Source organism: Hyperolius riggenbachi, chromosome 5 (assembly GCF_040937935.1).
Source record: "Hyperolius riggenbachi isolate aHypRig1 chromosome 5, aHypRig1.pri, whole genome shotgun sequence".
Taxonomy (NCBI): domain Eukaryota; kingdom Metazoa; phylum Chordata; class Amphibia; order Anura; family Hyperoliidae; genus Hyperolius; species Hyperolius riggenbachi.
In genome coordinates, this window is record NC_090650.1 from 434,971,463 (window position 1) to 434,999,241 (window position 27,779).

Sequence of the window (27,779 nt, forward strand, 5' to 3'; positions counted from 1 at the left end):
TAAGTGCTGGACCAATGAAAGCTGCTGAAATTGTCAGCTGACCGGCTTGGTCAGCTGACCCCCTTCTGACTGTCATAAAGGCCCTGCCTCTCTGCGCGCGCGCGCGTCCTCCTGAACCAGTGTGGACTATCAGTCCCAGCCACACCAGACATGTGTTGTAATGTTTCTGCTGTGTTGGATGCGGAATCCGCCGCACCGCTGTCTGAGCGTGCGGCGTTTTCTCCCCATTCAGCATTACTGATAGGAGTAGGCCTATGCGTGCTACCTGCCGCGTCGGACGCGGAATCCGCCGCCCTGTTGTCTGGGCATGCGGCGGTTTCTCCGCGCTCCGACTGCGCGCCAGCTGCCATGTTGAACGCGGAATCAGCCGCCTTACTCTGAGTACTAGCGGCGGCTTTTCCACATTTCCTCACAGGTTAAAACTGGAAATCAATGGGGTGGTATTTTCCAAAAAGTTGAACAAGGCGCCCTCTCCTCAAAGAAAAAAAAAAGGCACTAAGAATCTTGCAGCTGTGTGAAACATAATAAAATACAGGGTACGTACCATTTTTTACAATGAACATTTCCAGAATCTTAGGTCAAAGTTTGGCAGAATGTACACCGCAAACAAGAACATAATTAGACAGCATGTGCCCCCCCCCCTAACAATATAATCAGGCAGGACATTCCCCCAAAATACCTAAATAAGCAGACTGTTACATAGTTATTTAGGTTGCAAAAAACCATACCTCCATCAAGTTCAACCAGAGAACAAAGTACAACACCAGCCTGCTCCCTCACATATCCCTGTTGATCCAGAGGAAGGTGAAAAACCCTTACATGGCATTGTCCAATTAGCCCCAAAAGGGAAAAAAATCCTTCCCGACTCCAGATGGCAATCAGATAAAATCCCTGGATCAACATCACTGGGCATTACCTAGTAATTGTAGCCATGTCCTCTAAACAAAAAAGTAGGCAGCATATTTCCCTAAATAACATAAATGAGCACAGTGCCCTTTAAAAAAACATAAATGGGCAGCAGCCATTCCCTACTCCCAGTTTCTGGCGTCAGGTACCCCAACATCGAGCATGGTAGCTGCACAGCTTGAGAAAGGTGCTATGATAGCTATATCTCCTTAGCAGACCTGTTACTTTGATTCCATTATTGTGGAGCTGACCTTATCAATGTGTGTGGATAATTTTGCTCCCAGGGGTATGAGGGGGTTTTGGTCCCTGGGCATGAAGATGTGGCCGTACTTACCTTACTTTTTCATGATTTTTTTTCTTTTTCCTTATTGTCCAATAAATAGGCAAACATTTCAAAATTTAGTGACTCCACTATAAAAACGGTTCAGTGCTGACACCTAGTGGCCATTCACTAAACTACATATTTTTGTACTAAAGTTCTGAATCAGGTTATTAGGTAGTTCTTTCTGGTACGTGAAAAAAGGGCGCCAGGAAAAAGGGCCCAGCTGGATAACGAAATGGCGCGGTGGATAACAAAATCTTAATAATGATAAACATTGCTGACGAACTTGGTTAACGATAAATATAGTTTTAAAAGCAGACAGGAGATAATAACTAAAAGATATTAACATTAAAAATCATAACGTAATTCAACAATACAGCTTAACCCAACCCTACTTTCACACTGAACCCTCTTCTGGTGGTGCCTATAACTAGCCACTCCCCTGGTGGCACCTAATCCTAACCACCCCCCCTGGTGGTGCCTAACCCTAACCCCCCCTGGTGGTGCCTAACCTGAACCCCCCCCCCCCTGGTGGTGCCTTACCCTAACCTCTCCCTGGGTGGTGCCTAACCCTAACTACCCCCCCTGCAGAATCACCCTTATACACATAGAAACGATAATATGTTTGATAACATAAAATTTGCTCATACAAACGAAACAATATGACAAAAACTATAACGTTGTAAGCTTCTAAAACTACAACATACTTCAAAAACTATAATATTCTAATGTTGTTAAGGATATTTATCAGGCACTCTTTTTTCTGCTTTTTTTTGCTGTATTAAAGAGGAACTCCAGTGAAAATAATGAAATAAAAAAGTGCTTAATTTTTACAATAATTATGAATAAATGATTTAGTCAGTTTTTGCCCATTGTACAATCTTTCCTCTCCCTGATTTACATTCAGACATTTATCCCGTGGTGACATTTTTACTGCTGGCAGGTGATGTCAGTGGAAGGAGATGTTGCTTGCTTTTTTGGCAGTTGGAAACAGCTGTAAACAGCTGTTATTTCCCACAATGCAATGAAGTTCACAGACAGGAAACTGTCAGTACCATGGTCCTAACATCACACTGTGGGAGAGGTGTCACCACAATATCAGTCATGCAGCGCCCCCTGATGATCCGTTTGACAAAAGGAAAAGATTTCTCATGGGAAAGGGGGTATCAGCTACTGATTGGGAGGAAGTTCAATTCTTGGTTACGGTTTCTCTTTAATGATAATTGCATAAGAGTCTATGGCGACGCCCTTTTCGTCCACTAGCCGCCGGCGCCCTTTTTCCTGCTTCCGTTCTTTCTATATCTATTTAACAGACCATGAATTTACGTTAAAACAAACCTGTGAGATCCACAGAAGAAAAAGTCTGATACTTAGCAGAACTACTTGCCTGCGCAGTGCGCCACGGACCACGTGGCCATGATTGACAGCGGCACTTCGCGCTGGCGCAGTAAGGCCGATACCGCGGTCGGCCTCTGCACCGTGCAGGGAACCCGGGTCGGCGGCGGGGAGTGGATCGGTTGGCGTGGGACAGTCGGCTGCAAGCGGCTGGAGAGAGTCCCAGGTGAGTAAACCTCATTTTTTACATTTTGCCTGATGATTCCTTTAAAGGATACCGGAGGTGACATGTGACATGATGAGATAGACATGTATATGTACAGTGTCTACCACACAAATAACTATGCTGTGTAACTTTTTTCTTTCTTTGCCTGAAAGAGTTAAAAATCAGGCATGCAAGTCAGGACTGGGTCAGACTATAGCATAATTCTTAATGATAAGGAATTACAGCCAGAAAACACTTTCCTGGAAGTAAATGGCTTCTGAGAGCAGAAAAGAGATAAAAAGGGACAATAGTTCATAGATTTGAGCTCTGGCATACTTCAATGAGGTGTGAGGTGTCATTGATCATAGACAATGAAACAGTAAACACTTAAAAAACTACATTTAAATATATAATAAAACTGGAATAACTAAAAACGTCATTTTTAGGAGGAGGAGGATAGATACAATTGTTTATCTAATCAGTTTATTTTCACCTCGGATGTATGGATGATAGAAATGGCTCAAACACAGAGCTGCTTTGCTAATTAATGCAATTCTACTATCACATGCCTTTAATAGAATATTATTTTAAGGTTCTATCTACAAGGGGACCCTGGAAAAAACTGACATGGGACCCTCCCCATGGTCCCCAAGAGACATTAGGTAGAGACGTCCACTTATCTAACAAATCCCCCCAGGGCCCCCGAGCCACCTTTCGGGTCTCTTCCATACTCTTCCACACTGCAGAGTTTTCTGCTGCTGAGCGCCTCACCTGTCCAGCGTGCTCCTCTGTCAGTACGTGTGTTTCCATCTTCATCCCTGCTGGCCACATCTTCCGACCGCTGAATCAGGGAGAAGAGACAAGGATGAAGATTGGAGCACACGGACTGACAGAACAGGTGAAACACACGGACCGACAGAGGAGTGCGGTGCCCGAAAAGTTCAGATAGACTGACAGAGCGCGCTGGCTGGACAGGTGAAACACACGGACTGACAGAGGAGCGCGCTGGCCGAAAAGGTGAAACACACGGACTGACAGAGGAGCGCTCTGGCCGAACAGGTGAAACACGCGGACTGACTGAGGAGCGCGCTGGCCGAAAAGGTGAAACACACGGACTGACAGAGGAGCTCTCTGGCCGAACAGGTGAAACACACGGACTGACAGAGGAGTGCGCTGGCCGAACAGGTGAAACACACGGACTGACAGAGGAGTGCGCTGGCCGGACAGGAGCACACAGACTGACAGAGGAGCGCACTGGCTGAACAGGTGAAACACACGGATTGACAGAGGAGCTCTCTGGCCGAACAGGTGAAACACACGGACTGACAGAGGAGTGCGCTGGCCGGACAGGAGCACACAGACTGACAGAGGAGCGCACTGGCTGAACAGGTGAAACACACGGATTGACAGAGGATCACTCTGGCCGAACAGGTGAAACACACGGACTGACAGAGGAGTGCGCTGGCCAGGCAGGTGAAACACATGGACTAACAGAGGAGGTTGCTGGCCGGAGAGGTGAAACACACGGACTGACTGAGGAGTGCGCTGGCCGAAAAGGTGAAACACACGGACTGACAGAGGAGCTCTCTGGCCGAACAGGTGAAACACACGGACTGACAGAGGAGCGCGCTGGCCGAACAGGAGCACACAGAATGACAGAGGAGCGCACTGGCTGAACAGGTGAAACACACGGATTGACAGAGGATCGCTCTGGCCGAACAGGTGAAACACACGGACTGACAGAGGAGTGCGCTGGCCGGACAGGTGAAACACATGGACTAACAGAGGAGGTTGCTGGCCGGAGAGGTGAAACACACGGACTGACTGAGGAGTGCGCTGGCCGAAAAGGTGAAACACACGGACTGACAGAGGAGCTCTCTGGCCGAACAGGTGAAACACACGGACTGACAGAGGAGCGCGCTGGCCGAACAGGAGCACACAGAATGACAGAGGAGCGCACTGGTGAACAGGTGAAACACACGGATTGACAGAGGATCGCTCTGGCCGAACAGGTGAAACACACGGACTGGCAGAGGAGTGCGCTGGCCGGACAGGTGAAACACATGGACTAACAGAGGAGGTTGCTGGCCGGAGAGGTGAAACACACGGACTGACTGAGGAGTGCGCTGGACGAAAAGGTGAAACACACGGACTGACAGAGGAGCTCTCTGGCCGAACAGGTGAAACACACGGACTGACAGAGGAGCGCGCTGGCCGAACAGGAGCACACAGACTGACAGAGGAGCGCACTGGCTGAACAGGTGAAACACACGGATTGACAGAGGATCACTCTGGCCGAACAGGTGAAACACACGGACTGACAGAGGAGTGCGCTGGCTGGACAGGTGAAACACATGGACTAACAGAGGAGGTTGCTGGCCAGAGAGGTGAAACACACGGACTGACAGAGGAGCGCGCTGGCCGGACAGGTGAAACACACGGACTGATAGAGCGCGCTGGCTGGACAGGTGAAACACACGGACTAACAGAGGAGGTCTCTGGCCGGACAGGTGAAACACACGGACTGACAGAGGAGAGTGCTGGCTGGACAGGTGAAACACATGGACTAACAGAGGAGGTCTCTGGCCAGACAGGTGTAACATACGGACTGACAGAAGAGCGCTCTGGCCGAACAGGTGAAACACATGGACTGACAGAGGATCGCTCTGGCCGCACAGGTGAAATACACGGACTAACAGAGGAGGTCGCTGGCCGCACAGGTGAAACACACGGACTGACAGAGGAGCGCGCTGGCTAGAGAGGAGCACACGGACTGACAGAGGAGCGCGCTGGCTAGAGAGGAGCACACGGACTGACAGAGGAGCACGCTGGCCGGACAGGTGAAACACACGGACTGACAGAGGAGTGCTCTGGCCGCACAGGTGAAACACACGGCTTGATAGAGGAGCACTCTGGCCGCACAGGTGAATCGTGCAGCTGGCAGAAATTCTGCAGGGACCCTGGAGACCACAGTTGACTCAGGACTCGGCTCCTGTTTATCCCCTGAGGACTGCAATAGCCGAAACTAGTCGGGACAGGAGTGGGCAGCACAGACACAGGATCGAGTGGATGGGCTTAAGTACCACATTGGGTAAGAAGCGCAATCAGCCAGGGAGGGTCCTAAGTGGATTAGGACCCTCTGGAAGTAAGTGTCCTATCTAGAATTGCCTGTATTGCCTTTTATCCAGTAATAAAGAGAACGTGTATACTCCCCTAAAAGTATCCTTGTTTACTCTGTTCGCACATTGAGTGCATACAGGTGGAGAAGTGGAGAGATACACATCTGATAAGAAGAGTATATCTGCGCTGTGTCATTTCTACATTATTGACTCAGGAAACCGTTAGTTAATAGAGGTTTATTAGAAACAAATGGGCCACTTGAGATGGGAGCCGGGAAAGGGGAGGGGGTCCCATCCTAGCTAGAACTAGCCTCACACTATTAAATAGTGTTGTCCGGATCATGAACGATTCGGATCTTTGATCCGAATCTCTTTTGTGAGTCGAATCATCCGGATCATTAAAATGAATGATTTGGTTCACAAAGGGGGTGGAGCCAGGAGCGGCACGCCCCCTCTCAGCGGGCAGGGGGGACCTGGAAGCAGAGCAGAGATGGATCGCTCAGTTGGAGGGGAGCCAGCCTTGCAGGGACAGGTAGATGAGAGAGAGGGGACATGGGTGCCACTGCCAGATATGTGTAGAGCACACATACTGACTATAACGTGCTGCTCATTATAGGCTGTCTGTTCCGTAGTTGTGCACAGTGAACACATTGGAAACTTGTGGCTCAGAAGCACAGCTCAGTAACTTTGCAGACAGCGTGCTGGGCTAGAATGACAGGGCAGGCACTGTGATTGCAGTGCAATAGGATCCTCCTGCACTCTGCTCTAAACAGCTGCACTTATCTTCTCCCTAAATGTATGATGAGTGTTGGAGGTGAGAAAAGGACACAATGGGCTCTATTCATAAAACCTTCCCGCAAGTTTTCCGCTCAAAACAGCGGATTTTCACGTCCATTTAGCAAAGTGGGCATTCATAAAAGCTGTTCCCGCATGAAAATCTACAATCCCCCAGCAGAGCGAGAAATTTCCGCCTTCTCCAGTGTTTTTCTAGATTTATCTAGAAAAAAGTAACAAAATGGCCATTCATAAAGTTTAGAGGAAGCGGTATGTGGACGGGAAATACCGCTTCCTCTGATTTTGCGGATTACATACAAGTGAATGGGACAGACCTCCCAGAGAGAGCAGTGCACGGAGGGACTCTGCCGGCTGAAGTGTTTCCGCATGCCTTCCGACAGCTTACCGCCAGCTTTCAGCGGGAGATCTCCGCTCTTGCATCGCAGCTGGCAAGATTTTTTTGAATGACCACCCAGAAGTGTAAAATACCGCTGCGGTATTTTCCCTCCAGGAGTTTTTTCGCCACAACTTTTTTATGAATAGAGCCCATTGGGATGGGGAATGCTTTCTGTCACTGTGAGACGTTTGCATTTAAAGTATACAGATGAACATATAGGTGAAATATATTTAAAGCATATGATTGCAACTTGTGCGTAATGTGTGCAAAAATACATTTCTGCTCTCTGCTCACCCCTTCACCTCCTCCCTTCTTTGTCCACTCCCTGCCCTTCTCTGTCCACCATCTCCCCTTCTCTGTCTGTCCACCCCCTCCAGTGGCGTAGCTAAGGAGCTGTGGGCCCCGATGCAAGTTTTACAATGGGGCCCATCAAGCACTCTATACATAACAATTTATACGGCGCACCAAAATCTGCCAATGGCAACTACAGTGTCAGAGGTGCAAGAAGGGGATGGGGAACAGTTTGTTAATGATTACCACTATCCAAAGTATCTACAGAAGTCATTATTATGAGCATAGGACCAATAGAGAGCTCATTCTGTAGTTAAAGGAGGGCCCTTCGGGTCCCCTCTGGCCCAAGGGCCCCGATGCGGTCGCTACCTCTGCACCCCCTATTGCTACGCCCCTGACCCCCTCCCCTTCTCTGTCCACTGCAGGGAAAGTCCTGCCCTGCTAGTCATTTCACCCCGAATGCTTCCCTAGTAAAATGATTCGAGATTCGGATCAAAGATCCGGATCTTTTCAATGATTCGATTCGAATCATCCGAATCATTGAAAAGATCCGAACTTCCTATCTCTACTATTAACCACTTGATGACCCACCCTTTACCCCCCCTTAAGGACCAGCACTGTGTTTAGTGATCTGTGCTGGGTGGGCTCTGCAGCCCCCAGCACAGATCAGGTAACAGGCAGAGAGATCAGATTGCCCCCCCTTTTTCCCCACTAGGGGGATGATGTGCTGGGGGGGTCCGATCTCTTCTGCCTGCGTGTGGCTGGCGGGGGGGGGGGGGGGGGCACCTCAAAGCCCCCCTCCGCGGCGAAATTCCCCCCTCCCTCTCCTACCTGCTCCCCCCCCCGGAGATCGGGGCTACACAGGACGCTATCCGTCCTGTGCAGCCAGTGACAGGACGTCCCCTGTCACATGGAGGCGATCCCCGGCCGCTGATTGGCCGGGGATCGCCGATCTGCCGTACGGCGCTGCTGCGCAGCAGCGCCGTACAATGTAAACAAAGCGGATTATTTCCGCTTGTGTTTACATTTAGCCTGCGAGCCGCCATCGGCGGCCCGCAGGCTATTCACGGAGCCCCCCGCCGTGAATTGACAGGAAGCAGCCGCTCGCGCGAGCGGCTGCTTCCTGATTAATCAGCCTGCAGCTGCCGACGCAGTACTGCGTCGCTGGTCCTGCAGCTGCCACTTTGCCGACGCACGGTATAAGTGGTTAAAATAACGTTCTATGAAATGCATATGACAGCAGAACTGAATTAATCAGCAAAGCACACAGTTATGTGCTTTTATCAGCCATTTCTATCATCCATAATGGTTGAAGGATTTCTTACACTCGCCCCTCCCACTGACAGCATCCTCGTTTCCATAGTAACACACAGGCGAGTGAATCTATCAGCAGCATTATAATAAAACCTCTCTTAGCTCCCATACATCTTCCTATCCTAACAGAACGTATCTTTCTTTATAAATATCCACTGCTTTTAAAGCCCTGCAAATCAAGAGACAGTTACAGAGCTTCCAAAGCAACAGACCACCCAATGTGTCTCCAGCATGGAGGGCGGCGGCCATTTTCTTGTAGTGCGAGCTCTGCTCCTCCCATCCTAGAGGCCAGTTATTTCCCTTTATTTTGTGAGGCAGCAGAGTTCTGCCATTGAGAAGCGTCTGTAGTGCACGGCTGGAGGAAATGCAGCAATGTTATTCCAGTATGGCAGATCCCCTCAGTGTCTGCACTCTGCAGCTGGGGGGCGGCGGCCATGTTCTTGTAGCCTCGCTGAAGAACCCGATGACGTATACAATCGGGGGCGGAGCCAGGGTATAAACAGAGGGCGGGAGGCAGCAGCTGATGTGTGTTGGTGAGGAGTGCAGAGAAGCCCAGCATCGGTAAGGCGAGGTAATGGTCTCCTATTCATCACTCTGCTACCGGCCACGTGCTCTATACAGCGATGCAGGTCACGTGCTCACAGCTCCCAACTGTCCCTTTTTCGGAGGGACAGTCCCTCTTTGGGAGCCCTGTGTCCCTCTGTCCTTCTTTCCGGCTTAATTTGTCCCTCTTTCAGGACGTTGTCCCTCTTTCTATGTAAATATGTGTGTTTCTCTACTAAAAAAATGTTTGATTGACTCTAAACTTCATTCCCATCCTTTAAATTGATATATTACTAATTTTAAAATGTTAAAATGAAGGAGAATGAACCAGGATAGAAAGGACCAGTGTGGTTTGAATTATAAAACAACATATTTTTATCATATGTGTGACTAGGGGTGTGATCAGTGGCATGGGCGTGGCTTAAGGGTCCCTCTTTCTCATCTCAAAAGGTTGGGAGGTATGTGTGCTATGCCTCTTCGTGCTGCGGGGAGCAGGTCACGTGATGTGGTGAACCAGTAACTGCGTGCAGGGCCGCCATCAGAAATTTTGGGGCCCCTCACACATCATCAGACCTGGGCCCCCCGCTGACACCCCCCCCCCCCCCCCATTTGGAATGATGACTGAGCGCACAACACCCAACATTTTCACCCTCAGTATAGGTAGGTAGGTAGCAAGGTATAGGTTCCCACTGCAGAGGGTATCCAGGTATAGTTAACCTCAGTATAGCTAGCCAATATAGTTGCCCCCTGTATAGGTAGCTAGTATAGTTGCCCCTGTATAGTTAGCTAGTAAAGTTGCCCCCAGTATAGGTAGTTAGTATAGTTGCCCCACTGCTCACTGAACTTTCTGCTAATCAGAAAGTACAGTGAGCAGCGGAAGTACAGTGAGCAGCATTGAAGGCAGAGAAGACCTGTGGCACACAGCGCTCTGGTATCTGGAATGTGGAAGTCAGGTGAGTCATTCTCCGCCCGCTGCCACTGACACTAATCTAATATCTGAAGGGGGAGCGCGAGAGGAGGGGTGAGGTTGGGGGTGGTTGTGAGCTCCTCTGGGGACAGTCAGTGACATGACTATGTACTCTGTAATGTGCTGCAGAAGATGTAAGTGCTATATAAATACATAATAATAATATGGTAGGACATTAGACTGTGACTATGGTAAGGATTAGATTGTGAGCCTCTCTGAGGACAGTCAGTGACATGTACTATGTACTCTGTAAAGTGCTTCAGAAGATATCGGTGCTATATACATACATAATAATAATATGGTAGGGCATTAGACTATGACTATGGTAGGATTAGAGTGTGAGCTCCTCTGAGGACAGTCAGTGACATGTACTATGTACTCTGTAAAGTGCTGCAGAAGATATCGGTGCTATATACATACATAATAATAATATGGTAGGGCATTAGACTATGACTATGGTAGGATTAGAGTGTGAGCTCCTCTGAGGACAGTCAGTAACATCACCATGTACTCTGTAAAGTGCTGCAGGAGATGTGATATAATACATAATTATAATAACATGTTAGGCCATTAGACTGTGACTATGGTTGGATTAGATTGTGAGCTCCTCTGAGGGACAGTTAAGTGACAGGAAAATATAATCTGTACAGCACTGCAAAATATATAAATACTAAATAATAAGAATGCATTATAATCTTAGGGCTATAAGGCAATAGCGTTCTTGCCTTACAGTGCTGGGTCCCCGGTTCAAATCACAGCCAGGGCACTATCTGCATGGAGTGTTCTCCTTGTGCAGGTTTCTTTCGGGCACTCAGTTTCCTCACACATTCCAAAAACATACAGATACGTTAACAGGTTTCCTCCTAAATTGTCTCTAGACTACAACAGACTGCATGATCCATACATAAACATATGACCATGGTAGGGATTAGATTGTGAGCCCCTGTGACGCACAGTTAAGTAACAAGACAATATACTCTGTACAGCACTACGGAAGCAGTGGGCGCTATATAAATCCGTTAAATAAGTGAAAAAAACATAGCAGAGAGAAGGCAGGTAGATAAGAGGGACAGTAGAAGATGACAGACCAGGAAAGTGGGAGAATGTCACAAAAGAGAGGAGGTACAGAAGGAGTGTGTGGAAGAAAACAGATAGATAGGAAGGAGAGATGTTGGGAAATGGAAGACAGTCAGAGTGGATGGGAGAGACAGATAGGGGGGCATGCTAAAGCACTGGGAGGTGGAATACAAGAGGAGGGAGGGAGACAGGGAGATGGGGCATATGGAAGCAGAGGCTAGCAGGGCAGTCACACAGGCACGTTATAGTGATACCTTCTCCTGTCATCAGAGGGGGGAGGGGGGCTCCTCACACAGCTCTCTCTGGTCACATGACAGCCGTGCCTGCTGTGCATTCCATCCTGTCCCTCTGGCTGGAGCTGGCTCTCTCCTCTCTTCTCCTGCTCAGCTGTCCGTGGAGGGGGTTGCAAGGGGGCACAGGCTGGCCAGGGGTCAGCAGCATTATCTAGCCTGACATGTGGTAACTTCAGGCGTGACTGGCAGTGGGCGGGGTTAGGGGCGTGGCTACACGCAGTAAACACTGCGTCTGTGGCTGAAAAAAGGAGGAGAGGCGTGGAGCAAAGCTTTCCCTCCTGACTATTGGCCAGCCAGCTCCAGGGGGCGGAGGGGAGAGACTTGAGTGCCCAGCACGCTGCACTCACATGTAGCATCGCCCTGAAGCTGGCTGCTGCTGAGGTCGGGTCGGGGCAGAAATAAATGTTAGTGTTGTAGCTGCAGGCGGCCGGTGCTCCAGTGTAGTTAGAGCAAAGCTACAGAAAAATGGCTACCGATGTCTGCATTTGTGGACAGCAGTAGCCATTTTCTTGTAGCCTGCTCTAACTACGGAGAAGAGATGCGGGGAGAGAGACCAGAGCGGGACCCGGGGACACATGGAACAGGTGGCACACGTCAGAGGGGGGGCCCGGGCCCCCTGGGAGCTTGGGGCCCATCACTGTAGTGCTGGTTGTCCCCCCCCTGATGGCGGCCCTGACTGCGTGTCACGTGGCTGCGTTGAGGAGAGCTGCGCTGCGCGTGAATCTGGCGGGAAGGGCGTGAGGAATCCCTGATATGCTGTAAGATGGGGGAGGGGTGACCGTGTTACACTAATGTCTGGGGAGGAAAGGGGCAGGAAGATTGCCTCATACTCCTCTCTGGTGGGGCTAGTATGGCTGAGGGAGAGCCAGAGCCGCTTCCTGCTCACACCACCTAACGCGTTTCTGTGTCTAATGCGTCCGTCGATACGCGTTGATTCGATTTCCGAATGCATTTCGATGATTTTTTAGGTAGATTGCCATGTAAAGTATGGCAAATCGACCTGACGATCCATCGACGTTTGAATCGGACATGTCGGGAATAATTGAATTGATGCGTATCGAACACGGAAACGCATGGTGTGTATCCAGCATAAGACCTGGGGAGCCAGTAACAATAACTGTCCACGCCACCAACTGAGTAGTAAGGTGGTGGCAGCTGAGGCGCATCGTGTTATGCTCCATGCACAGGATTGGTTAAAGTCGGCTGACATTCTGCCGTGTGTACAGCAGCCCCTGACAGCTGCCCTGCGAGCGTTCCACCTCACGCACCACACTGTTGTATCTCTACCCCACCTCCACATAACAGAACATGTCATCACCTGTATAGCTGATGTCACGTCTGTACGGTGTTGGCCCCAAAAATGTCATCTGGGGGATCGGCTCCCAATATACAAAGGGCGATGTCAGTCACAGGTGCGTACGGCCTCAGGGAACCTGTCTTTCAGTTTTCTGTGTGTGCTTTTTCTGCACACAGAGGCTCTATTCACACCTGTGTTCTCAAAACGCCGGCGTTTTGCAGGTGTAATTTTTTTTCTCTGCGATTTCACGCAGAAAAATCACTGGACAGTGTGGTTATTTTGTGGCGATCGTGTTTAGCGCTTCTATGGCACTGAAACGCGATCGCCGGGAAATCGCCTGAAAATGGTGCAGGCTACGCATTCGCGTTTTTGGGTGATTTGCGGCTATTAGCGCAAATCGCCCAAGTAAGAACGGGCCCATAGGGTTTCATTATGCTAGCGCTTTTAAAAAGTGCTAGCGTTTGGCTGAAATTGCTGCAAAACGCTCTAGTGCAGGGGTCTCAAACTCAATTTACCTGGGGGCCGCACGAGGCAAAGTCAGGATGAGGCTGGGCCGCATAAGGAATTTCACAATCGCGGCGCATCGCCGCCTCTGCCCGCCCCTCTCACTCTTCCTTCACAGAGAGGGGCGGGGAGAGGCGGTGATCCGTGCGGCGATTGACGTCAGGAGGGGCAGAGCTGAAGCTGAAAGCTCTGCCCCTTCCAGGAAATGCCGGCAGATTGCCCCCGGGCGATTTGGGGGCTCTGCAGCCCTCGTTTAGTGGCGGGGATGCGGCGGATTACTTGGGAGCACTGAAGCGAACTATAAAGGAAGCTTTTGCCAGCGAGGGCCACAAAATATTGGATCGAGGGCCGCGAGTTTGAGACCCCTGCTCTAGTGTGAATGGGGCCTTTAAAACGCTGAATCTCTAGCGCTTTTTAAAAGCGCTAGCGTAATGAAACCCTATGGGCCTGTTCTTACTTGAGCGATTTGCACAAATAGCCCAAAAATACCAAACCTCGTAGCCTGCACCATTTTCAGGCGATTTCCAGGCTATTGCATTTCAGTGCTACAGAAGCGCAAAACGCGATCGTGCCAAAATCGCTGCAGTATTCAGTGTTTTTTTTTTTTTTTTCTTCAGCGTGAAATCGTGGAAAAATCACTCCTGCAAAACGCTGGCAAAAATTGCTGGTGTTTTGAAAACGCAGGTGTGAATAGAGCCTTAGTGTGTTTCTATGCAGGAAAACACACTTTTTTCACAAAAGTGATGTAATTGATAGAGAAAACTGACAAAATGTGCAGAATGTCAGGTTTTTGTTTTTTTTGTTTTGCTGCGCACAAGCAACATATTAAGTGTGAACTTAGCCCATTGATTAACATGAGTTTTCAGTTTTTCTGTGCAGAAAACGCGCACGAAAACTGTCACCGTGTGTTCCCTGCCTTAGGGTTCGTTTCCATCTGTGTGAATTTTTTTTTTTTTTTTTTTTTTTTTTTTTTTTGCTGCGCTTTTGGAAACGTGATCACAGTGATATCAGAGAGTGCATAGACTGCATTGTCTGCTGTTTCCATACATGCGGAGGGGGGATTCACCACTGAATCGCAGCACATAGTTGCCTGCATTTTGCCGCGATTGCGCAGCGATACCATACATAATGGGATTGCAAGTGCCTTTGTGGGAATGACGTCCTAGAACACAGCGCTGCGCTGACGGCCACCTGCGGTGCAAGTGGAAACTAACCCTAAAAAAAAAAAAAAAAATCCTTCCCTGGAAGGGGTACTCACCTCGAGTGGGGTAAGCCTCTGGGTCCTATTGAGGCTTCCCCCGTCCTCCTCGGTCCCACGGCGGTGGTGAAAATCCTTTTGGAACTGCGGCGATGTAAATATTTACCTCCCCAGCGCAGGCACAGTATCGGCTCTCCGCCAGCTCACACAGCTCAACAGTTTGTGGAAAGGAGGCGTTGCAGACATCAGCATGGTTTGGAATTTTCCTACTTAAAGGGGCACTATGGCGAAAAAATTTAAATGTGTGCAAACATAAACAAGAAGTGTGTTTTTTCCAGAGTAAAATGAGCCATAACTTTTCTCCTATGTTGCTGTCACTTACAGTAGGTAGAAATCTGACAGAAGCAACAGGTTTTGAACTAGTCAATCTCTTCATGGGAGTATTTTCAGGGATTTTTATTTTATCTTCAAAAACACTTAGTTTACCTTTATAAAGAATAAAGGCCTTGCTGAGAATCCCCTATAAAGAGATGGACTAGTCCAAAACCTGTCGCTTCTGTCAGATTTCTACATCCTACTGTAAGTGACAGCAACATAGGAGAAAAGTAATTTATGGCTCATTTTACACTGGAGAAAACATACTACTTATTGTCTGTTTGCACATATATTAAACTTTACACTTTTTTGCCATAGTGCCCCTTTAAAGTCCTTCTCTGTAGACTATGTATAGCGATGGTCAATAAGATGCAAATTTCTCCTTGCATTCAAATTTCATGTAAATGTTATGCGGCTTGAACTTGAACCAGTAAATTGACTGGAAGTTTTTCTAATTGGTCCAATTTCAAGCTGAATATAATTTGCATGAAACTTGAATGCAAGATTATTTGCATCACTTGTTCATCCTGAATCATTTAGGCCTCCTTTACACGGACTGTTGATTAGGCAGTGAAATGCCTCTCAAACTCTCGTAACTGCTCTCTGCTGCCTGGTAACTGCCTGCCTTATGTTTGGTGAAATGTAAAACCAATTATGGTGTAATATAAAGGGCCCCACCCGATTCAGGTCATCTAGCTCACCATGTAGTGTGCAGTGCGCTGGCTGGAGACTGGCATAGAGTGACGCTTATCTACATATCCCTCAAACTATAGAGTCTCACCTTGGGCATATCAAAAAGTTTGAGGCTGAGTGCACACTTGGCAATGCGGGAAACGTAGCGTTTTGATGCTTGTTCGTTTTGTTTTTTTTTTTTTTTTTTTTTCATGCGGTTTTTGATATGCTTTTTATGCAAATCACTAGGAAGTCAATTAGAAGCGGAAAACCTCAAACTTGTGTTTGTTTTTGTTTTTTTTTCTTCAAAAAAACAAAAAACAAAACCACATATAAAAATGCATGTAAAGCACAATACCTACTAGCGTTTTAAACTCACATTGCAGAATGCAAATCTATGCGATTTCACATGCGGCCCATTGACTTGCATTATGTGCGGTTTTCTGCAATGCTAGCGTTTTTGCTTAGTGTGATCTTTGCCTTAAGGTAGCCATACATCAGGTGATGGGCAGATTTGACCCAGAGACTAATCCCTCTCTGATTGGGGAGAGAGATCTGTCTGCTGCCCATACACTACAGGCAGAAACCTGATTGATATCAGCATGAATTGGCCGTGTCCACTGCATTTGCTGCCTCGCCGATGTGCCAAAAGTATATAGCTGTACATGTGTGCTGCGTGCGTTTATACATTACCTGTCCTGTGTCGCAGGGCCCGTCTGTCTTATGAATCCTCCGCTCTTCCTCAGCCGCATACACGTCACCTGTATCACGCTGGAGTGCTGTGCACTGGCAGCGTGTGCGGCGGATGAGTCATTAAAAATGGGGCAGCATGTATGCGGAAAAGAGACGGGCACCGCGACACAGGACAGGTAATGTATAAATGTACATGTATACACTGGAACACAGCACCAGAGGATTTGTAACGTTCTTTGCTCTTCCAGATATTGCTCGCTGTTACCGCCGCGTACCCAACCGACCATGAAGGTCCGACATCTTACAGTATGTCCAACCGATTAATGCAAACAATTTAGTCCCAAAATTGGTCACATTGTCGATTCGCAATCCAGGAACAGCAGCAATTAACCACCGGCTCAACCGCAAAAGTTCACTTACCAGGGAGTCAACCAGTATGCACTCGGATCCACACAGTGTAAGGCTACTTTCACACAAAGACGTTGCGTTTTAGGGGATGTTATGGTGACATAACGTGCCCCTAACGCAAAGTCTGGTGTTGAAGCTGGACGCCAGAGTGAGCCGTGTTATGCAGCTCTTTGTGCACTCCGTGTGTCTCTGTGGCGCTGATTGGCTGGCGGGACCATGTGATGCGGAGTGTTCCACACCGCATCACATGGTCCCGCCAGCCAATCAGCGCACAAAGCGGCCGTGAGGCTGAAACGTTGTGTTTTTGAGGCTGAAACGTTGTTTTTTGCTACTATGGTGTAAGTACAATACACAAGCTATTTGCATAAATCCAGGTGGAGACCCCGTTATCCTTTCTTTTGTCACATTGTTTTGGCCACGCACTTGACAGAACTGGTTTTCATCAGATTAGAATAATTGAATTGGATGGTTGATTGGCCGCCAAGTCGCCTGATGTGTGGCCACCTTCAGTTATTGTTGCTCATAAATTAGGTGCAGTACAGACATATATATATATATATATATATATATATATATATATATATATATATATATATATATATATATATATATATATATATAAAAGCTGTTAGAACCTCCTGCTGCGGGGCGCTGCAGAATAGTGACACGCCCACATTCACAGCCGGTTTGATGGTTGGCGGGATTGTATGTGTGGGACACACCACGATTTGCATGAACACCAGACACCAAGTGACCTCAATAGTGGCAATTACACAAGGCCACCAGCATACCGCCAGTTACGGAACCTCTGTATGCCACCCAGGTTATAGGAACAGTCCGTTCCTTCCAGATAGAGCTGCTCAAAGCATTTACATTACCACCTCTGGCATGTGGAAGAGCGGGTCGTCCGGGTTACCTGCGCCGGTTTTGTATTGGCATGCCACCTGATCACACTGGGGGGACGCGACGCTCTGACAGCAGCATGAGGCCACGCCCACATCCCAGCTGCTGGGCTATTTAAAGGACAACTGAAGAGAGAAGAATATGGAGGCCACCATATTTTCATTTTACACATTACCAGTTGCCTGGCATCCCTGCTGATCTATCTGGCTGCAGTAGTGGCTGAATCACACCAGAAACAAGCATGTAGCTAATCTTGTCAGATCTGACAATGTCAGAAACACCTGATCTGCTGCATGCTTGTTCAGGGTCTATGGCTAAAATTATAAGAGTCAGAGGATCAGCAGGGCTGCCAGGCAACTGGTATTGTTTAAAGGAAATAAATATGACAGCCTCCATATACCACTTGATTCAGTTGTCCTTTAAAGGGAACCTGAACTGAGAGGGGTTACAGCAGCTGCCATATTTATTTCCTTATAAGCAACACCAGTTGCCGGGCTGTCCTGCTGATCCACTGCTTCTAATGCCATAGCCCCTGAACAAGCATGCAGATCAGGCGTGTCTGTCAAAAATCTGGAAAAGTTTAGCTGCATGCTTGTTTCAGGTGTGTGATTCAGACACTTCTGGCGCATGGCAGATCAGCAGGGCTGCCAGGCAACTGGGATTGTTTAATAAGAGAAACCAATATGGCAGCCATCATGTACTTTTTGCTTTAGGTTCCCTTTAAGCGCTGCCCGTTCTGGTCTTGTCTTGTGACCCACTAACGGTGGCATTGTGGTGGGCACTTAGGTGGGCAGTGGCTGCAGGAAGCTGATAAGCTGTTGCACATTTCTGCAGGTGGGTAATCTAGAGTGACTGCGAGAGTTCATTGTGAATTGAAACTATTTTCTCTTCACTGAGTGGAAGGGTTAACTACAGTATTAACTGGCCTCTTCCTCTACAATTAGGCCAATCCTGTGTGTATGCTCTGAGGAAGGGAGGCGGAGCTCCGGAATACATCCCCCAACTGGCCAGAAAGACTTGCGACACAACGCTACCTTTACCACTACAGGTGAGAGCTATATTCTGTATATTGCTGATCTCTTCTGCAGCACTTTATAGAGTACATAGTCATGTCACTGACCGTAGTTATGTGCTCCTTCTAGCCTAATGGTGAGTTTTGGGAGGAAGCAAATTATCTGTATGGCTATGGAATGTGGCAGGAAACCAGAGCAAACTCGCAGAGAACAAACCTCTGGCCCAGATTCAAATCAGGGTCCCAACGCCGTAAGGTGAACTTTGATAGTGTAGTGCTCTCCAACCTCATGGTCAGCGGGTGTATCTAGCACTGGATTTTTATACTGGAGGTGGCAGGGCAAACTGACTATATTAGTATTACCGTAGAGAATAAGACCAGTCTACAATACATCATGGCCCAGAACCTTGGGGGTGCAGCATTTAGTCACAACCCAACATGATCAGTCCCAGGCACGAGTGAACTAGTGATATTGTAATGCATATATGGGCAGCACGGTGGCGTAGTGGTTAGCTCTCTCGCCTTGCAGCGCTGGGTCGCTGGTTCGAGTGCCAGCCAGGGCACTATCTGCAAAGAGTTTGTATGCTCTCTCCGTGTCTGCGTGGGTTTCCTCCGGGCACTCCGGTTTCCTCCCACATTCCAAAAACATACGGATAAGTTAATTGGCTCCCCCTAAAAAGAAAAAAAAAAATTGGCCCTAGACTACAGTACTTACACTACATGATATAGACATATGGCAATGGTAGGGATTAGATTGTGAGCTCCTTTGAGGGACAGTTAGTGACAATATATATATATATACTGTACAGCGCTGCGTAATATGTCGGCGCTATATAAATACTTATTATTATTATTATTATTATTATTAATAATATATGCCAATAAATAATTGTAAGGCTTGAACTTGAGGATCTCAAGCCAACAGTGAAACCTTAAAGAGACTCTGAAGTGAGTGTAACAGCATTTGATTATTGTAAAGCTCTATAGATAGTGCTAAACCGCCACTATCCTGCTGTAAAATGAAGGGTTTATACCCCCCCAAATCCCCTTTGCAAAAGCCACAACTTTCTTGGTTGTGGATATTGCTGCTCATGGAGGCAGAGCTTTGAGCTGCAGCTCTGCCTCCTCCATGCGTGTGAATCTGCCCGCGGATCTCCGCCTCTCCCCGCTCCTCTCTCTGAAGGCAGATTGAGATGGGCGGGGGAGAGGCGGGGATTGACGCACCAAGAGGCAGAGCTACAGCCATTAGCTCCAGACCACGAGTTCATAGAAGATTTTATTTTTTGTCAAAAGTTAGCGTAAATTGATTTTTTTTTTTTTTTTTTCACGGAAAGTCATTTTCCACTAACTTGTGACAAAAAATAAAATCTTCTATGAACTCTCCATACACCTAACGGAATACCTTGGGGTGTCTTCTTTCTAAAATGGAGTCACTTGTGGGGTTCCTATACTGCCCTGGCATTTTAGGGGCCCTAAACCGTGAGGAGTAGTCTAGAAAACAAATGCCTCAAAATGACCTGTGAATAGGACGTTGGGCCCCTTAGCGCACCTAGACTGCAAAAAAGTGCCACACATGTGGTATTGCCATACTCAGGAGAAGTAGTATATTGTATGTTGGGGTGTATTTTTACACATACCCATGCTGTGTGTGTGTGTGTGTGTGTGTGTGTTTGTTTTTTTTTTTAACACAATTGTCCATTTACAGAGATTTCTCCCACCCAGCATGGGTATGTGTAAAAATACACCCCAAAACAAATTATACTACTCCTGAGTACAGCAATACCACATGTGTGGCACTTTTTTGCACCCTAACTGCGCTAAGGGGCCCAAAGTCCAATGAGCACCTTTAGGCTTTACAGGGGTGCTTACAATTGGGCACCCCCCAAAATGCCAGGACAGTGAACACACCCCACAAATGACCCCATTTTGGAAAGTAGACACTTCAAGGTATTCAGAGAGGAGCATAGTGAGTCCGTGGCAGATTTTATTTATTTATTTATTTTATTTTTTTTTTGTCACAAAGTGTCATTTTCCGCTAACTTGTGACAAAAAATATCTTCTATGAACTCACTAAGCCTCTCAGTGAATACTTTGGGATGTCTTCTTTCCAAAATGGGGTCATTTGGGGGGTATTTATACTATCCTGGAATTCTAGCCCCTCATGAAACATGTCAGGTGGTCAGAAAAGTCAGAGATGCTTAAAAATGGGAAAATTCACTTTTTGCACCATAGTTTGTAAACGCTATAACTTTTACCCAAACCAATAAATATAGGCTGAATGGGGTTTGTTTTTTTTTTTTTTTTTTATCAAAAACATGTTTGTCCACATTTTTCGTGCTGCATGTATACAGAAATTTTACTTTATTTGAAAAATGTCAGCACAGAGTTAAAAAAAATCATTTTTTTGACAAAATTCATGTCTTTTTTTTGATGAATATAATAAAAAGTAACATCGCAGCAGCAATCAAATAGCACCAAAAGAAAGCTTTATTAGTGACAAGAAAAGGAGCCAAAATTAATTTAGGTGGTAGGTTGTAGAGTGAGCAGCAATAAACCGTGAAAGCTGCAGTGGTCTAAATGGAAAAAAAGCCCCACGGTCCCAAGTGGTTAAACATGCCTAGCTTTTTTTTCTTACAGGAAAGCTGTAACTGAACGGCTTCTGTAACAAACTCTTACAAACTGCTCTGATCTAGCGCTTTTCAGAGCGATTTTTCACTTTCCTATATTTTGAGGCAGAAACTCCTCAAATCTAAAAAAAAATGCTGCAGCCCCCCCCGAGTTTGCGTTTGGGGGCTGCATTCACTTTCATTAGCCAAGCAGTTTCCACTAGCAAGCGTCTTTTAAGAAAAACGCTCAGAACAGCTCTTGGTGTGCGCTAGGCCTTCACATTGCGTTCCGTTCATGTGTCCATCCGTGTTGGGGTGTTTTTTTTTTTGTTTGACCCAGGAAATAATAAATACATTGGGCTTGACTCACAAAGCAGTGCAAACTATTTAGCACGGGTGTGCTAAACAGTTAGCACGTGAAGTGCCGTTCGTAGACTTTTGCGCGGCAATTTGCCGCAATCGCGGACTTTTGCGAGCACAAATTGCGCACGCAAAAGTCTGCGAACGGCACTTCACGTGCTAACTGTTTAGCACACCCGTGCTAAACAGTTTGCACCGCTTTGTGGAATCCGGCCCAATGTGTTTATTCTTAACCAGTTCACCCCCAAGGGTTTTTATCCTAACGGACCAGAGCAATTTTCAGTGTCAGCGCTCCTCCCTTTAATTCCCTAATAACTTTATTACTACTTATCACAAGAAAATGATCTATACCTCGTTTTTTTCGCCACCAATTAGGCTTTCTGTGGATAGTACATTTTGCTAAGAATTTTTTTATTCTAAATGCATTTTAATGAGAAAAACAGAAAAAAATAAAAAAAAATCATTATTTCTCAGTGTTCAGCCTTTATAGTTTTAAAATTAAACATCTCCTGTGGATAAAACAAACCGTTTTATTTGCCCAGTGGTCCCGATAATTAAACCGTTTAGATTATGTCCCTACCACAATGTATGGCGACAGTATATTATTTTGAAATATAAGTGGTTATTTTTCTGTTTGTTCTGGCCATAATTACAAGCCCCTATGTAATAAATTAAAATAATTTTCCCCCATAAAATATAGAATAAAAAAGCTGAGTCCCTAAGGCAACTATTTCTTTTTTTTTTTAAGCTGATTTTTTTTTTTACAAGTGTTTTTTTTGGGGGGAGGGTTGGAAGTGTAATTTTATTAATGATGTGTATATACTTGAAAAATGTATGTATTTTTGTAGATGTAATATACTTTTTGGCCACAAGATGGCGCTAGTGAACACTCATAGGACGTGTTCACTTTTTTTTTTTTTTTTTTTTACACACTTTATTAAACTGTTACATTTCCTGTTTATGTGAATGGACGTAGCCGCTGTTCGCGGTCACGTCCATTCACTCCAGGCACTGCGATTGGGTAGAGGACTGTTCAGTCCTCTTCCCCAATCGCCCAGCACGGGATCCCGACGGTAATGGCGGCGGTAGCGGCGGACACACGGCGGTAGCAGCGGCGGAATGCGCGACGTATTAAAACGTCATGTTGCTGTTAATAGCGGTAAGCATGACGTTTTAATACGTTAGGATGGCGGTAAATGGTTAAAGGCGCATTAAGCAATTGTGTTTGCGCATTTTTTTACGGCGGTAGCAGCGGCGGGAATGCGCGACGTATTAAAACGTCATGTTGCTGTTAATAGCGGTAAGCATGACGTTTTAATACGTTAGGATGGCGGTAAATGGTTAAAGGCGCATTAAGGCAATTGTGTTTGCGCATTTTTTATTTCCCCCCCCCCCCCCCCCCCCCCCCCCTATACCTTCCATTGAGGAGGAATCACCCTGAACATGCACTGAAATGATAAAGCAGACAAACCAAGAGCCCAATATAGTGTAGTATGTATTGGAACAAGGAGGAAAAGTGACAAGTATAATTACAAACATGGGTTACCATATAGGCAGGTTGAGGAGATTAGACCTGTACCCACTCAGGAATAAGATGTCGCTCTCTGTAGAGGGAGGAAGAGGGTGTATCACCCTTCCACCCAGGGTAGAAAACTCGATATATCGATGTACGGAGGCGCCAAAAGGATAAAATATTCAGGTGGTGGAACAGAGATGCTGTCGTTGAGATTAAGATAATTTATTCACATACTCCAAGATACAAACTGCAACGCGTTTCATGGGCACAATCCCGCTTCATCAGGCATTAGAACAACCGGAGTTATCACACAGCCAATGGTCCAATAAACGCTTGGCACCTCTGGAGTATGTGAATAAATTATCTTCATCTCAAGCGACGGCATAGTGTCTGTTTTAGAGTGGCTGGTCCACCTCCACCACCTGAATATTTTTAAACTTTTTAGCATTTTATCCTTTTGGCGCCTCTGTACATCGATATAACACACTGAAATAGAACATGCACGACCTGCGCTGATATGAACCATTTTTAAACGCAGGCGAGCGAAATAAAGCCAAAACGCCTGCAGTGTGAACAAGTGGTGTCAGTGCTTCTCCTTTTGACTTTTTTTTTTTTAGAAGTAGGGTGACTAATCTCTTGTCAGTCCCTTTGGTTTTATTTTTTTAAGGGTCCTGCCAGCTCCAGGCAGCTCTCTACTTTGATCAAGCATTCGGGTTTCTTTCAATGCCTCTAACCCAGCTTGTAAAGATTGTACTTGGTAGTGCTTAAAACTTTACATGATAGGGTAACCCCATCTATACTAGATGTATTTCTTCTATAACGGCAATGTGACAGGTTTGAGGGCTCTATGTTGGTGTAATGAGGGGAGCTGTTGCAGTAAATTTGCATCTTGTATTCTCCTATGCTATAAGGGCCCATTGCTCTTGCAGCACATACAATGCACCCCTCAGCTGGCGCATAATGCATTTTTACAATTCTGTCCCTTGGAGAGTTGTCCTTCCTGGAGCTTTTTTTTTTTTTTTTTTTAAACAATGAGAAGAAATAAGCTTCCCTCACCTGGGGCTTCTTCCAGCCCCTAGAAGTCTCTCTGTGCCCACGCCGCTATCCCACTCTTCTCCAGGCTGTTGCTGCGCCCTCTGTAAGATCGCGACCCATGGCTGGGTTGGCATCTTATGTGCAGGGGCACCTCTCATGATTGTGCTCCTGTGGCTTGGAGCGCTCTGTGCTAGTTGTGCAGATCAAGTCTTTGTGAACTGCGCAGAGTGCTTCCAGCCACGGTATCGCGAGAGACGCGCATGCGCAGAAGATCCCAACCCAGCTGCAGGTTGCAAGCTTACACAGTGCGCAGCGACAGTCTGGAGAAAAGCGGAACTTCCGGCAAGGACACTGATACACTTCTGGGGGCTGGAAGAAGCACTAGCTGAGTTGAACTTTGTATTTTTCTTTTCTTGCCTCATGGATCCTATCCATCTTGAGCAGGGGTCTCAAACTCAATTTACCTGGGGGGCCGCAGGAGGCAAAGTCAGGATGAGGCTGGGCCGCATAAGAAATTTCACATTCGCGGCGCTTCGCCGCCTCTGCCCGCCCCTCTCACTCTTCCTTCATAGAGATGGGCGGGGAGAGGCGGCGATCCGTGCGGTGATTGACGTCAGGAGGGGCAGAGCTGAAGCTGAAAGCTCTGCCCCTTCCAGGAAATGCCGGCGCATTGCCCCCGGGTGATTTGGGGGCTCTGCAGCCCTTGTTTAGCGGCGGGGATGCGGCAGATTACTTGGTAGCACTGAAGCGAATTATAAGGAAGCTTTTGCCAGCGAGGGCCACAAAATATTGTATCGAGGGCTGCAAATGGGCCGCGAGTTTGAGACCCCTGATCTTGAGCATTTCATTGTGTAATTCTGGTGGTAGAGCTTTAAAGAGACTCTGAAGCCTTAATAAAAATGGCTTTTTTCCTTATGTATAGCAGGGGCATGTGTGCCGCTGCTAAAACGCCCTGCCTCACACATGTCTATCAGCGGCGGATCTCCGCCTCTCCCCCGCCCCTCTCAGCGAAGGCAGACTGAGAGGGGCGGGGGAGAGGCGGAGATCCGCCGCTGATAGACTCGTGTGAGGCAGGGCTGCAGCTCATAGCCCCGCCTCACACGGAAGCGCTTCCCGGGCAGCACAGGGGGGATTTGGAGGGGAAAGGACCCTCGTTCAGCCGCGGGATAGCGGCGTTTTAGTAGGGGCACACATGCCCCTGCTATATATAAGGAAAAAAGCCACTTTAATTATGGCTTCAGACTCTCTTTAAAAAGGGCTGTTGTATGGCTACAGATGTCAGTGATGTTTTTGAAAAGAACATACCACTTTCCTATGGCGGTGGTGTGGTTGGGGGGGGGGGGGGGGGGCGAACGGAGCACTCACCTGTTTAATGAATTACAGCCGATCAGGTAAGCTATTAACCCAGAGGACCCCAATCCTTCCTTTTTTTTTTTTTTTTTTTTTTTTTTTTTTTTTTCCCTCTACTGCCCCTATTTATGCAAATAGTGTGCATGCAATTGGGCTAATAGAAATCTTGAAGTGCATTTGACCCAAATTGGGGCTGCATTTTGATAAATCTGACCCACTGCTTAGCTTCCCGCTTTAAGGCTTTTTCCCTCTTCTTTTCAGTCTGCTATGGCTTCTGCTGACGTGAGAAGAGAGCTGCATTGCTCCATTTGTCTGGACTTGTACACGGATCCTGTAAACCTGCCGTGTGGACACAACTTCTGCCACCGCTGTATTTGCCATGTCCTGAAAGTTCAGGCACTGTCTGGGAATTATTCCTGCCCTGAATGCAGAGAGAAGTTCGAGAGTCGCCCAGTGCTGCAGAGGAACGTAACGCTACGCAAAATATTGGCAGCTTTCCAGGCGGAAAAGCCGACAGGACAGAGCAGCTGGGAATTCTTCTGTACTTACTGCACGGACTCTCCTGTAGCTGCCGTGAAAGCCTGTCTGTTGTGTAAATCTTTACTGTGTGATGAACACTTGGGTATCCACAGCAAGTCACCAGAACATGTCTTGGCAGAGCCCAGCACTTCCCTGGAGAACAGGCAATGCTCCATGCATCAGGAGGCATACAAGTATTATTGTTTTGACGATGCTGTCTACACCTGTGAGTCCTGCGTGTCCGTTGGAGACCACCAAGGACACAAGGTGGAAACTCTGGAGTACATCTCCGACCAGACAAAGCAAGAACTAAGGCATTATTTGGACTTGCTGATCTGTAAGAGAAAAAAGGTTAAGAAAAGTAACCGAGTTGTTCAAGAACATGCCAGAGTACAGCGGAAAAGGGCCATCGAGGAAAAACGCCAAGTCTCTGCTCTGCTCAACGACCTCAAGAAACAGCTGGATTCTGTGGAAAAGCAAGTTCTGGGCGATATCTCGAGGCAAGAGACTCGCATGGAGTTTTCAGCTTCTTACCTGAGCGGGAAGCTGGAATCGAAATCTAAGCAGCTAGCCGATAAGATGGAGCACGTCGAGGATCTGTGTAACCTGACCGATCCACTAACTGTCTTGACTAAGGTAAAACTGGTTGACTTGAGTGACCTGGATGAGGAAGAGGATGAAGTGAGACCTGAGGAATGCACTCTGGATGTGACTATGGTCCCTCACGCTTTGCGGGCGGCGCTATCGGATATAATAAAGGGGGTAACTGTGTGCTTCGACAAGCGGGATGCGGCAGACCTGTCGTTGGATGTGGGCACAGCTAGCAATTTTGTACATGTATCGGACGACTTGAAAACTGCCACCCGGTTAGATAAAAAGCTAGAGCGTCCAGACACGCAAGAGAGGTATCCGGCATGTCAGGTGCTGAGCACCCAGAGTTTTTCCTCCGGGCGGCATTACTGGGAAATAGACGTAGGCAAATCGAATCATTTTTTAGTAGGTGCGTGTTATCCCAGTATAGAGAAGAGAGGGTTTAAGTCTCTGATTGGGAAGTCCAACAAGTCGTGGTTTTTACTAAAGGACAGTAACCGCTGTGTGATGCTAAGTGTTCAGAAACATTTCCAATTACAGGACAACATCTCCAGTCACCGACTCAGGCTATATCTAGATTACGAAGCTGGACAGTTGTCCTTTTACCAGCTGTGTGATCCAGTCAGACATCTCTGCACCTTCACTGCCACCTTCACTGAGCCCCTCCATGCTGCATTCTGTGTACTGGATGGTTCTGTAGAGCTGTCTGGCAATGAACTGAGGGAATGAGTAATGGACGTAGATTGGGAAACCTGCCCAGTGACTGCTGCTACTACAGGGGGAATTGGGTAAACTTTTCAGCTAATGGGATAATGCTTGTAAATTCTATAGCCCTTCTCTCTATTTTATACATTTTTGTACTGCTAACATGCCACATTCCTGTTGCTTTTAAACCATGTACAATAAAATTTTATATTAAAGTAATGGTGTATGGATCTTGTGAATCTTCTCCAAGCCCCCCCTTCCCTTCCACCCCCTTCCCTTCCACTTCCATTTGGGCTGCACCTGCTCTTGATCTGGTACCAGTTGCCTGGCAGTCCTGCTGATCATACTTCTTTCAGGATTAAGACACTTCTGCAGCCAGTATGTGGTTAGTCCAACCAGACTTCAGTCAAAAACACCTGATACGCATGATTGTTCCGGATCTGTGGCTAAAAGTGCTGGTCAATGGATCAGCAGGACAGCTGGGCAACTGGT

At 47.2% G+C, this 27,779-nt stretch overlaps 1 protein-coding gene and 1 pseudogene across 1 annotated transcript; both read left to right on the forward strand.

The window, feature by feature from the left end:
* The first annotated feature begins 9,059 nt into the window (after nt 1-9,059).
* The window catches only part of LOC137517913 (E3 ubiquitin-protein ligase TRIM11-like), a 48,094-nt pseudogene continuing 29,374 nt past the window's right edge, over nt 9,060-27,779 (forward strand).
* LOC137517914 (E3 ubiquitin-protein ligase TRIM11-like) lies at nt 9,218-27,450 on the forward strand. The gene is made up of 2 exons (XM_068234994.1): nt 9,218-9,234; nt 25,734-27,450. The coding sequence occupies exon 2, from the start codon at nt 25,740-25,742 to the stop codon at nt 27,309-27,311; it is 1,572 nt and encodes a 523-aa protein (XP_068091095.1). The 5' UTR covers nt 9,218-9,234; nt 25,734-25,739; the 3' UTR covers nt 27,312-27,450.

What these genes read in the sequence shown, in the direction of transcription:
- LOC137517914 (XM_068234994.1), top strand. Translation starts at nt 25,740, where the DNA reads ATGGCTTCTGCTGACGTGAGAAGAGAGCTGCATTGCTCCATTTGTCTG.